At 54.5% G+C, this 12,411-nt stretch overlaps 1 protein-coding gene across 9 annotated transcripts in view; it reads left to right on the forward strand.

Annotated features, from left to right (window-relative positions):
- Nucleotides 1-12,411, forward strand: part of AGRN (agrin) — a 223,274-nt gene that overhangs the window by 143,072 nt on the left and 67,791 nt on the right. For all 9 annotated transcript variants that reach the window (XM_048824778.2, XM_048824781.2, XM_048824782.2 and 6 more), the window contains 2 exons: nt 6,200-6,415; nt 10,319-10,543. In XM_048824778.2, the coding sequence (XP_048680735.1) occupies nt 6,200-6,415; nt 10,319-10,543 (441 nt within the window). The remainder of the gene's footprint in view (nt 1-6,199; nt 6,416-10,318; nt 10,544-12,411) is intronic.

Raw genomic sequence — 12,411 nt, forward strand, 5'->3', positions numbered from 1 at the left:
GGTCCCTTTCTGCCACACATTTCTGTGCTTCTATGTAGACCCTCCTCAGCAAAACCTACTGAGGTCTCCAACACCAGACGAGTTAGAGGGTGGATGTTGCAGTTGGGCATTGATCCACCCAAACTTCTCATCTCCTGCCCTCCGCTTCCATTTGTTGCCCTTCACCCTTGGGGAGGAAATCCTTTCTTCCATGGAAAGGTAGGGAAATGTGCATGGCTGAGACCACCAGACTTGCCTTGCATTTGCTCAGCTCAGGCTGCGTTTTGGTGGCTGGAGAATGCGTGGTGGTGGTCCTGATGCACGTTTGTAGTCTCCCATCCACAGTCCAGGCTTGGCCTTCAGGCTAGAATCAAATGTAGCAAGAACTTGTAAATCTCTGCTCCAGTGCATCCTACATGGGGAGACCTGCCCCCTGCCCTTGTGAGGGGAATGACCAGTGTGGGTGGCTGATTGTCAGCCCTGGGTCCTGCCCTGATCTCTCCGGCTATTAGCTTTATTGCTTGTACTGCAGAAGCAACTAGCAACCCTAATCCTGGACCAGGATCCCAGGGTGCTAGGTGCTGTACAAACACAGAACCAAAAATAGTCGAAGTATGAAACCAGAGAGCAGATGGACGGGCAGGCAGATGGGGGGAGAACGAGGAAACGGCAATGAGATGACACTGGTCAGCGGTAGGGGCTCTGATCTCAGCAAACTGGCAGCCAAACCGTTGTGAAGTTTTTTGTAGGCGTCCCAGCCAAGGAGAGTTTGTGTTAGAAGAAATGATAATGGGTGAGTTTTGAGGCTGTTTATGGGGAACTCCACACACAAGCGCGCGTGTGAAGGCCATGCCCACTCGTTCCTTCCACTGCCAGTCACGCTCACCTGGGCATGAGGCCAGGGTCCAGCAGCAGACAGGCCTAAAAGATTGTATCCATTTTCATTGCTGCTTTCGTCTTCTCAGCCTGTCTCCCCCACACAAATGCCTGCTCTCAGGTTTGTGCTTTCACACTCCACTCCTACCGTCCCCGTTCCTTGGGAACCTCACTCTGTCTTTGGTACTTCTCTGGCCCCCGCTGCTGTAATGTCTGAGCGCCTCTTCACACCCCTGCGAGGGAGGGCAGTACTATTGGACCCCTTTTGCAGAGGGGGGAACTGAGGCACAGAGAGGCCAAGTGACTTGCTCACGGTAATGCAGGGAATCTGTGGCAAAGTCAAGAATAGAGCAGTGGCATCCTGAGTCTCAGGCCAGTGCCCTGTCTGCTGAGCCATCCACCCTCCAGCCTGCCTCCCTAAGCTGGCATGCTGGACCATGACGTGTCCATACCCCTCTGCACCAGAGCTGCCAGCTGGTGTCTCGCCCGGGTCTGAGCATCCCAGAGCACAGGCCTGGCCTACAATTGGCAGGTTCAGAGGATGCGTATGGTACATCGCCAAGGTACCATATCCTGCTCGCGGGGGGCAGCACCCCAAGGGAAGAATCGAAGTGAGGTGCCATGGGGAGACTCGAAGTTCACTGATGAGCGCCCTTCTTCCCCTTTGTGGTTGCAAATTATGGGTGTGTGGGGTTACGTCCACCTTATCCTAGGGTTATCCCCGTTCAGTGCTCCAGGCTCGTACTCCATACCCATCACCAGGGTGTCTGAGTGTGATCCCGCTCCCCCTCAGCTTGATTTGGTGACGTCAGACTCAGGCGCTCCCGTACAGGGGTGACAGGTGGTGGGGAACAGAGCTCTCCTGAGGAGTTAGCTGTCATTCCACCCCTCTCCCAAACAGAATAGCACACGGCCCAGCTCCCACTGTGTCCGTGGGACAGCGCAGGGGGATGGATTGGGCCCCTATACGTTACGGGTCCAGCAGTTGTTGCCAGCAGAGCCGACCACCTCGCTCCCCATCACCCTTCATGTTCTGCCCAGTCTTCTGCAAGCAGGTAGCTAATTGAAACCTGCTCGAGGTTTGCTCTGCATCCCCGCATCCCATCTGGCGCACCGGCTTCTTCCCTTTGCCTTTTGAGAAGTCTGGTCTCTGTCAGCCCTGTCTCTGCCTCCCCTCTCCCTTCTGAGCGGCAGCTTGATTATGCACTACACAGTTACACTTCTGCTCCAAAGAACCTGCTCGAGAGGAAGAGGGGGGTGGGGCTGGATAAATCCCCACTTGTCCTGCATTTCATATTCACACGCTGTCTATCGTCTCTTGCACCCTCTAATCTTGGAGCTAAACAGACTCATCTGCATTTAAAAAAAAAAAAGAGAGAGAGAGAGTGAGAGCAGCAGCCAGGGAAAGAGTGAGTGAGACTATCCACAGAGCTTCATAAAAATGATAAATTGCTTTTAGATATTGGGTAGGAGAGAAAGAGAGTTCTTTTTTTATTTGACGATATTAGTCTCTTAGTGGCGCATTGTTGTTGTGCATATGAGCTCAACATCTCAAAGCAGTCAAAGCCAAGCGGCCGGGAATTGAAGTGTAAATGAGCCACTGCCAGGCTTTTTATTTTGCCTTTTATGGTTTTTCTCTCTCTAGTATGTAGGTCAGTCTCCATATTTAACGTATATCGTGTGTGTGTGTCTGGGGTGGACGCGTGTGTAGTGAGTGCAGTGTGTCTGGGTCGGGAGAGCCGTTTATACTGTGGGGGTATGTGTGTGTGTAATACATGTAGGCTTGGAAGGTGTAGACTTTTATCGCTAAATATCTGTACATGTCGCTGTACACACGCAGACCGACAAAAAATTGTTTCCGTCAGTAATGATCAGAATTTCAGCTCGGCAAAGTAAGAAAATGCTGCTTGAGAACTTATGGGCGTTTGAAATAAGGATATTAACGTTGTCTATTTTGACATGCGATGTTAACGATCTGTGTTTTAGCGGTGACAATGCTTTAACCCTCTGGAATCTCAGTGTCTACTGGCATTAACTTATTATTTCTGCCCCCCACTGTCCAACATCCCCCCCCCATAATTTCCCATAAGTGTGGAAATTTAAATAGATAAAAATCTTTAAAATGCTTTAAAAAAACCCATTGAAATTATTTTTTAAAAATATGAATTCTGCCGAGCCTAAGTGTGGGCAGGATGTGTGTCTGTGTGTCTGGAATGTAAATGTAGTGGGTGTGTGCACGTATGTGATAGATCAGCGGTTCTCAAACTGTGGGTCGGGACTTCAGCCCAATTGTGGCTTCAGCCCTGGGTGGCTGGGCTCAGGTTACAGGCCCCCTGTCTGGGGCTGAAGCCCTTGGGCTTCAGCTTTGGCCCACCCGCCAGGGCGATGGGACTCGGGCAGGTTTAGACTTAGGTCCCCCATCCTGGGGTCGTGTAGTAATTTTTGTTGTCAGAAGGGGGTCCTGGTTCAATGAAGTGTGAGAACCCCTGTGATAGATATATGTGGTGGATAGTACAGGCCGTGGATTTGTGTGCAGTACGCATACATGCATGGTATATGTGGGGTGTGCTCCGTGTGAGCATGCGTGCGTAGTATGTGCAGTGAAAGGGTGTGCTCTGGATATGTGTGCACAATGGCTGTGTATGTAGAGAGTATTGTTCTGCACGAGTCCGTGACATTTCCGGGAGTGGTCCGAGTGCTCTTTCATCTCTTCCCACCGCTGCGATTGTGCTTTGCTCACAAATCCTACCTGCACATGGCTGAGTTTGCATCTACCTGTCCCCCTCCCTCTGCCAACTTAAAAATTACCTTTCCTGTTACATTAGCAATTCAGGTGCCGATCTGGTCTGTGCTGGCTGTTCTGATTACGTTGTGTGATAAAGAGATTTATGCATCTCCTATTAGAAAGCGCTCAGCCATGTGATCCTGGTAGATTTGCATAAATTGCAAAGTATAAAGATAGTGTGTTTGTGTGTGTGTGTGTGCGTGTGTGTGTTTTCTACCCCCACACTGAATAGAGTTACAAGGCGAGGACATTTTTCTTTTCTTTTGCTCTCAGGTTTTTATTTTAATAGCCTTTCTCTCTTGTTTGAACAGGTGTCAGTAAATGCTGTTGGTGAGGAGGGCTCGGGAAAGCTTGATCCCAGACATCCTGTCAGAAGGGGTGTGGTCATTATGAATACTTTAGGGATGGGGATCAGGGGCAGTTCATCTGTCTACCTCCTTTGGTGGGGTCAAGAATCTCTCCATGACCTGGTTCATTTCACCCGCCCTGTCCTCATGGCCACTTGTTGTCTCATTGTTTGTATCACAGCAGGGGCTAGAGGCCCCAGCCCAGATCAAGCCCTGTTGTGGTAGGTGACATAGTGCACAGAGTAAGTGAGAGTCTCTCCCCTCAAGAGCTTATGGTTTAAACAGACAAGACAAGACAAAAGATGGGAGAGGGAGAGAGGCCCCGGGAAGAGAAGCGATTTGCCCAAGGTCACACCACTGAGCAGTGGCAGAGCAGGAATGGGACCCAGCTCTCCAAACGCTCCGTCCCTTTCCTCTAGACCAGGCTGCCTCCTGGCTGACTGAGTTTGCTTTCACTCAGTACCCCCCTGCTCCTCCCGCCGGCTCTCTCTGAGGCTGGTGTCCCTGTGTGGGATGGAGGGCAGAGGGCGCCATGACTGTTGCTTTCCTGTGACGCTATCTAGGGCAAAACCTGCCTTAAGTGACTCTCAAGGCACCTTTCATAGGCGCCAACTCTGTGGGTGCTCTGGGGCTGGAGCACCCACAGGGAAAAAATCGTGGTTGCTGAGCACCCACTGGCAGCCCCCCATCAGCTCCCTCCTCCGTGCTTGGGGGAGGGGGCGGAATGGGGCGGGAGGAGGCAGGGCAGGGGTGGGGAGAGGTGGGGTGTGGATGGGGCTGTGGAGGAAGGGGTGGAGTGGGGGCAAGACCTGGGCCGAAGCCGGGGGTCGAGCACCCCTCTGGCACATTGGAGAGTCGGCGCCCGTGGCTCCTTTGCAGAGACCGGCATCCCAAGGAGAGTGCAGGAGACTTGCCCTCTGCATGTCTGGGGGACTCTGCGGAGCGGGTGGTAGGCAAGAGGTCTCCATGCAGGGTGGGACCTTGGTGTGCCGCTTTCGCCATACTTAAGCTGGTGCCAACATGGCAGGTCACGCTCCTCTTTGCCACCAGCCGCCACATCTCGCTGCCCTGGAGCCCTGCACGGCTCGCCAGCATGGTGGAGCCCCTTTGGGAGCAGGTATCTGGGAGCGGGATGAGACAATCAGCCCTAAACCCAGACAGCCCTACGGATGTGCCCAGTGGCGCGTTGACCAGCCGTGCCCTTTCGCCCGCTGCCCAACACGGGTGTGGGAAGGGAACTGCGGCCGGCTGAGACAGGTCATGCAAGCACAGAGGGGCGAGCGGAGAGCGGGGGGCCAGACGCAGAGGTGGGAGCGATCTTGGACCCTGGCGTAATGGGGATGTGCAGCGTCTGGGCTGCTCCGGCTGCGTGTGTGAGGAAGAAGCTGTGAGAGTGGAAAGCCCGCTCCCTTTGGGGCCCCGTTTGGCAGGGGGTGTTCCTGAACTTGGACCTGATCCAAAGCCCATGGAAAGACCTCCCTTGGCATCAGCTCCTTGGAAGATTGTCGGAGCCGCTGAGAGGAAGCTGCTCAGGCAGATCTGCAGGGAAAGGCCCCAAGGCGGGCGGGGGGGCGGGTCTCCCACACAGGGGAAACGTTGCAGTGCCGAGGCAGGGGATCTGATTGTGAATATCGCGGCGTGATCCTGCTCCCATCCTGGCCTGTGGCGACGGTCCCACCAGGGCAGGATCTGGCCCATACCGGCGCACTTTGGGCATTGTGTAAATAACAACGCTTGCGACTGCTTTGTTCTTCCAGCCGCCTCGCTGGCTGCTGCATGTCCCCCTGCAGCTTGTCTTGTCTTGGTCTCTTGAGTGCAAGCTCCTGGGGACTGTCTTTATCCCTGGGTTTTGTGTTCAGTTTGCTGAGCCCAGGAGTGCTGAACAGATAAAATAATGAGCAGAGATTCGCAAAGAGAATAACTACACCATCCTGCATTCTGTATGGCAGATGGCGATTATCATCACAGGGGAAACTGAGGCACACAGTTTGCTCAAACTTATACAGTGAGGCTGTGGCAGTCAGGAACAGCACACAGGAGTGTGGACTCTCAGTCCTTCCTCATTCCTATTAGATAAACTCCCTCCTACACTCTGGTATAGAACCCAGGAATCCGGGCTGCTGTGACTGTTAGACCTTCGCTCCCCTTATTTTGTGTCTCTGGATAAGCAGTCTAGGCTGACCTGGCCTCTTTCTGTCTCTCTCCCCTGCAGTGTGCCGAGGAATGCTGTGCGGATTCGGAGCCATATGCGAGAGGAGCACCACCAACTCCTCCCAGGCCTCCTGTGTCTGCAAGAAGACAACCTGCCCAGTGGTGGTGGCCCCTGTGTGTGGCTCGGACTATTCCACCTACAGCAACGAGTGCGAGCTGGAGAAAGCTCAGTGCAACCAGCAGAGGCGGATCAAAGTCATCAGCAAGGGGGCATGCGGTGAGTTGAGCCAAGGACACGCACGAGCCCCGGCAAGGCAAGATGGGCATCCATGTACCAGCCTCTTTCTGACGCTCTGGCATCAGCGACATTCTTAAAGGGAGGCAGCCGTTTGCATTCTGTAGCTTGGAGAGGGTGGGGGCTGTGAACGGTCACCACAAGTCCTCAAACGCTGTCAAAGCATTGTAGGGTGCCGGGGAGGATGGAGAAGGAGAGAGACTCCCAAGACTGGAAGCAGGGTATCCAAGGAAAAGGATTTGGTGCCAGCACCATCCCTGGCATACAGACTGCGATCCAGAATGTAGAATCCTTTGTCCACCACCGGGGCAGGATGCAGACACTCTTGAATGGCGCACGGCGACTCTCCGAAACAGCCTAGGTTAAGGTGGCTCCCTTGTGCCATGGAGTAGGTAGAGAACATCTGGGAGGAAGAAGGCAATAACCTGGCCAGGGCACCAGGGTTAACATGCCCCATGGCTTGTGAAAAGGAGCTGTGGTTTCTTTAAAGATCACAAGCGGACAAGCTGTAGGTTTTGCATCTTGTTCCAAAGGTGCTACCTCCAGCAGCACAGCACCCCCAAATGCCACTCTGGGGTATCAGGCCTGAGGGCAGGGGGCCATTCAGGGTATGGCTACACTGCAAACAAAACCCAGTGTCTCGGAGCCAGGTCAGCTGACTCCGGCTCGCGGGGCTCCGGCTGCAGAGCTAAAAACAGCAGTGTAGATGTTCTCGCTCAGGCTCTGAAACCCAGTGAGTGGGGAGAGTCAGGGACCCCAGGGTCAAGCCCGAGCCTGACCGTCTACGCTGCTATTTTTGACCCATAGCACGAGCCTCATGAGCCTGAGTCAGCTGATCCAGACCCCCTAGCTCGCAGTGTAGATGGCTCCTTAGTGATTCGCTAACCCCCACTACCTGACCACTCAGCCTGAGGCTGGCTTTACTAATGCCTCTTCCACTTCCCCTCGGTGCCGGTGTCCCTCGGTGCTAGGGAGACGATGCCCCACCAGCTTTTGTCATCCCATAAAGCATGAGAGCCTCCACCAAGCAGTGAAAGTGAAGAAAATCTCTTTCAGCCCTGCCTGTAACACTCCTCAGCCATAGGGCTCTAAGCCCTTTCAAACATCATTATCTTCATTTAGCAAACAGGCAAACTGAGGCACAGGGAGGTGAAGTAACTTGGCCAGGGTCATGCAGCTGCACAGTGACAGAACCAGGAACAAAACTCATCTAAGGCCAGGATTCTAACCACTAGGCAACACTGCCCCCAGAAGCAAGAACTGTTCACCTGCTCCGGAGAGCCAATGTGACAGATTAGCCCCCACACACATCTAAGTGAGCCCCTTCCTCGGGGATGGAGATTTTTCCAGGAGGCCAGGTGCATGAGGCTAATAAAGGCCCTTCCCTGGGCTGGCATGCACCAGCTGCGAACGAGGAGCTGTGTAAATGAGCCCCTCGTCTCAGAGTAAATTAACTTGACCTTTCCCGAGCGCGGCTCTCTGGCTCACAATAAATCTGCACCCAGCATTCCTGCCGGGGCCCGCATCAGAAGCGAGAGTGCGCCGAGTGATTTATTTAAAATAATAATCATAAAAAAAGTGACAAATTAAAAGAAAAAAGCTGACAAATAAATTTGGGCCCATCCCTGTCAGCGAGGAAATTGCTCCTTGAGCTCTTCCTCAAATTACATTGTGCTGGCGGTACCTTGAGGATCCCTGTTTTGCTTGTTTGCTGGAGCTAGAGTCTCCCAGAGCTTGGGCTTCGAATAGAGATCGCAGTGCGGGGAGCTAGGGGAATTGGGAGTGGGAGGCTGGGAAATAGAGATTTGTCTGAAGCGTCAGCTGGCTGGGCGAGGGCTTCCCCTTCTTTGTCTCCCCTGGATTTAGGGACTGAGTCTGCAAACAGCTGAGCACCCTCCGCTCCTGTTGATTTCAGGAACGGATGTGCAGCATCTTGCAACATCAGGCCTGTAGGGCCTGATCCCAAGTCCAACTGAAGCCAATGGCGAGACGTTGGTTGACGTTGGTCGGCTTTGGAGCAGTCCCCGCAGGCTCGATCCAGGGAGAGGCTGCACAGTCTGGCCTGGATCCAGCCAAGCCCTGAGGCAAATGCTTCGCTTTACGCACGTGAGCAGCCACATTGAGTTCAGCGGCATTACTCACCTGCAGAAAGCGAAGTGCATAGAATATCAGGGTTGGAAGGGACCTCAGGAGGTCATCTAGTCCAACCCCCCTGCTCAAAGCAGGACCAAATCCCCAGTTTTAGTCCCAGATCCCTAAATGGTCCCCTCAAGGATTGAATTCACAACCCTGGGTTTAGCAGGCCAATGCTCAAACCACTGAGCTATCCCCCCTGCATATTTCAGCATTTCACTGGATCAGGTGCTCGGCATCTTGCCAGACTCGGTCCCTAGCTAGAGCATGATGGACAGCCCAGAGCCAAGTGGAGACAAAGTCACTCTGTACTGTAATGACAGTGAGGGAAAGTCTGGGCAACTGCAGGGCTTTATTACTGATGAGTCCCACCAATGACGGTCCGAGGCCCCACATCAGATCTGGCGCCTTTCAGCATGCCGGGTTCACACGTGGATTGTGGCTCTCAACCTTTCCAGACTGCTGTACCCCGTTCAGGAGTCTGATTGGTCTTGCGTACCCCCAAGTCTCACCTCACTTAAAAACGATTTGCTTTCAAAATCGGCCACAAAATACATAAGTGTCACAGCACACTAGTACTGACAAATTGCTCCCTTTCTCATTTTTACCATATAATTCTAAAATACATCAACTGGAACATAAATATTATACTTACATTTCAGTATATAGAGAAGCATAAACATTGTCTGTATAAAAGTGTAATTTGGATTGACTTCGCTTGTGCTTTTTATGTAGCCTGTTGTAAAACTAGGCAAATATCTAGAGGAGCTGATGTACCCCCTGGAAGACCTCTGAGTACCCCCAGATGTACACATACCCCTGGTTGAGAACTGGTCACTGTATGATATGTGAGGAGTGCATAGCACACAATTAACCAGGCATGACTCTTGTGAAGCCTTGAATAACTGATCCTTGCTTCACCTCGCTGTGATCATGTGGTTGCCAAAAGCTTTGGTGGTGCGATAAAATGGCCAGTGACACTTGTACGCTGCTCCGCCAGCCAGCCGATCTTAAGGATCTAGCTAGATTTCGATCAGGGGGCACGTGATCTGCAAGAAGGCGATGCCCCGGTGGGATTTGCCTGGATTCGGATGTTGATGACGATCACCTGTCTGCGTCCCTCGTGCTCATGCAGGGATAGGTTAGGCCCTCCCGTGGCCAGAGCAGTGGGGGGAGCTGAAATGCAAATGTCCCCTGCACCGGCCCTGTCGGAGCTGGGCTGGATTTCGGCCCTTGCTGCTCTGCCTTCCACCTGGTATCCGACTCACCACCCGCAGACCCCAGGACTCCGAGGGCAGGATGCTCCGTTTTGTTGTGGGAGGAGAATGATTCGTGTAGACTGACCAGACAGCAAGTGTGAAAAATTAGGACGGGGGTGGGTGGTAATAGGAGCCCATATAAGAAAAAGACCCAAAAATGAGGACTGTCCCTATAAAATTGGGACATCTGGTCACTCTAGATTCGTGTGAAAGCCCTGAACTTAACAGAGGGCTGTCCGGGCTGCTGCTGGCTGAGGGCCCCACTGAGCAAGGAGCGTGCAGTCCAGGATGCCGTGTGCTGCGCCTGCCTTTGTCCTTAACCGGGCAGGGGGGAAGGATCTGCCCCCCCCCCCCCCCCCGTCTCATCCTTGTGAGACCTGCCCGGGTGTGGTGGGGGAGGCCGTGAGAAGAGGAGGAGGATGGAAAGTGAAGGGATGTGGGGCAGGGGCTGTGCCGCGTTCACGCAGCAGTGCCCTGTCTCTTCTCTCTCCAGGTTCCAAGGACCCCTGCGCAGAGGTGACGTGCAGCTTCGGCAGCACCTGCGCCCGCTCCACGGACGGCCAGGCGGCCAAGTGCATCTGCCCGTCCTCGTGCGGCGGCACGGCCGAGAGCACGGTGTGCGGCAGCGATGGCAAGGACTACCGCAGCGAGTGCCTGCTCAACAAGCACGCCTGCGACAAGCAGGAGAACGTCTTCAAGAAGTTGGACGGGCCCTGCGGTGAGTCGCCCGCCTGCGCTGGGGGAGCCCGCCAGCTCCAGCTCGGGGGGGGGGGGGGGGGAGGTACTTCTGAAGGCCCCCTCTCACTCAGTGCTGGGCCAGCCGGCTAGCAGCCCTCCAAGCTGCAGGCAGGAGTGCGTGCTGGGCTCTAACGATGGGAATTAAAGCACCGGGAGGGGGCTGTGAGGATGCCTAGAGCCGCAGGGTGGCAGTGGGCTAACACAGCTGCGTCTGGTGGCCTGAGCCGCCTTCGGTTTTACTGGTGTCGGGAATCGGCAGGAAATGCTTCGGTGTTCAGGCCTGACCCCCTTGGAAATGCTGGGGGAGGGAATCGGGCCACCGCATGGTACAGGCCAAAGCACAGTGGGGCGATTCCTCTCTTTTGGGGCTTCAGAGAGCGGTCTAAGCAGCAGGGAACAGGAAAAGCCCCGGGCAAAACAATCGCGCCCAGCATCCAGTCTGTTCAGCCACACCCTGCCATCTGAAGTTACTGCCTCTTCGAGTTTCTACTGGGCCTTCAGTTCCTTTCCAAGGGCTTGCCGGGGGGGCAGCCTGGCACCGGGGCTGGGAGGAGGGGGTACCTGACTGATGGGGTCTGGGCAGGAGGAGACCGCTCTCTAGTTTGTGAGCTGGGACAGGGAGAAGCCCAGCCTCCAGCTGAGACTGTGGCTTCCCTAGGAGCACCTGAGGACCAGAGCCACAGCAGTGGTTTCCCCAGAGCAGCGGTTGGGAGCTCCCCAGTACAAGAGCTGGGACAGTGGTTTATACCGGAAGAGCTCCTCTTTCTCCCCTTCTCATGCCCGGTCCATCTGGCTTGGGAAGGAGTCAGGCTTCACAGCGGCTCATACAGAGCTTCAGTCCCTCATGGCTGGGCACACAGGCCTATCGCGAATGATCCAGAAAGTGGCTGCAGCCTCTGACCCCCCGTTTCCCCCCTGCCCTGAATTGGCTGCAGGCCTCTCCTGCCAAACCGCATCTCCAGCAGCCTAGGTGACAGGCCTTGAAGAAACAGGCCACTTCCCCTCATGAAAGGAACCCATCAGTCACCTAGAGTGACACCGATCCCCAGGGAGTACGTCTTGCCCTGTCACTGCCCAGGACAGCTTCTGTCGCGTTTAATTACCTCTGTGCAGCTTTGCGATTAAAAGTGACCATATTCATTAGGAAAAGCACCAGGTTGGTAGGGACACGTGCCAGATACCCTGTCTGTGGTGTGCGGAGGCTAGACTCCAGGAGAGGTGTTCATTTCTGCAGTCCCCTTGCAGTCCACCAAGTTGCCGTGATGTCACAAAATCACCCCAAGCAGGGGCAGGAGGCTACAAGGGGCCAGGGAACACTCTCCAGACGGCACCTGGAAGCTGTGTTCGGCTCTGGACAGCTGAGCATTAGGAGGAGCTGGCGAAATGGAAGGGAATTCAGAGAAGAGGAACACGAGCGATTAAAGGGCTGGAGGGGCTGGCGTAGGAGGAAAGAGAAAAACTAGGAGCCAGTGCCGCAAGGTCATGATTGACTTCAGCCCCAACCAGTTCCCTGGCACTCAGCCCCTGGCAGGATTGAGCCCTAAAGGAGCAGACCTGTCTGCAGGTGCTTCGAGGTGTGTAAACCCCCAGGGGACTTTAGGGTGGGTGAGAAGTAACACGATGCAGTTGAGCAAAGTAAGCATTCAGGCTGAGTGCCGGGAACCGGTTCCTCAAAGCGAAAGCCGCTGAGCAGTGAAACCAGTGTCCAAGGGCAGCAGGAGGCAATTTCGGACAGGGGGAGGCAGGGTATTCACAAACCTTTTCGTCACGGGGGCCACACCTGAACAGAGGAGTCTTGTTTCCCTGCCTGCGGGCCACGCAGCTAGAACACCCCGCGGCAGCGAGTCT

Source organism: Caretta caretta, chromosome 18 (assembly GCF_965140235.1).
Source record: "Caretta caretta isolate rCarCar2 chromosome 18, rCarCar1.hap1, whole genome shotgun sequence".
NCBI lineage: Eukaryota > Metazoa > Chordata > Testudines > Cheloniidae > Caretta > Caretta caretta.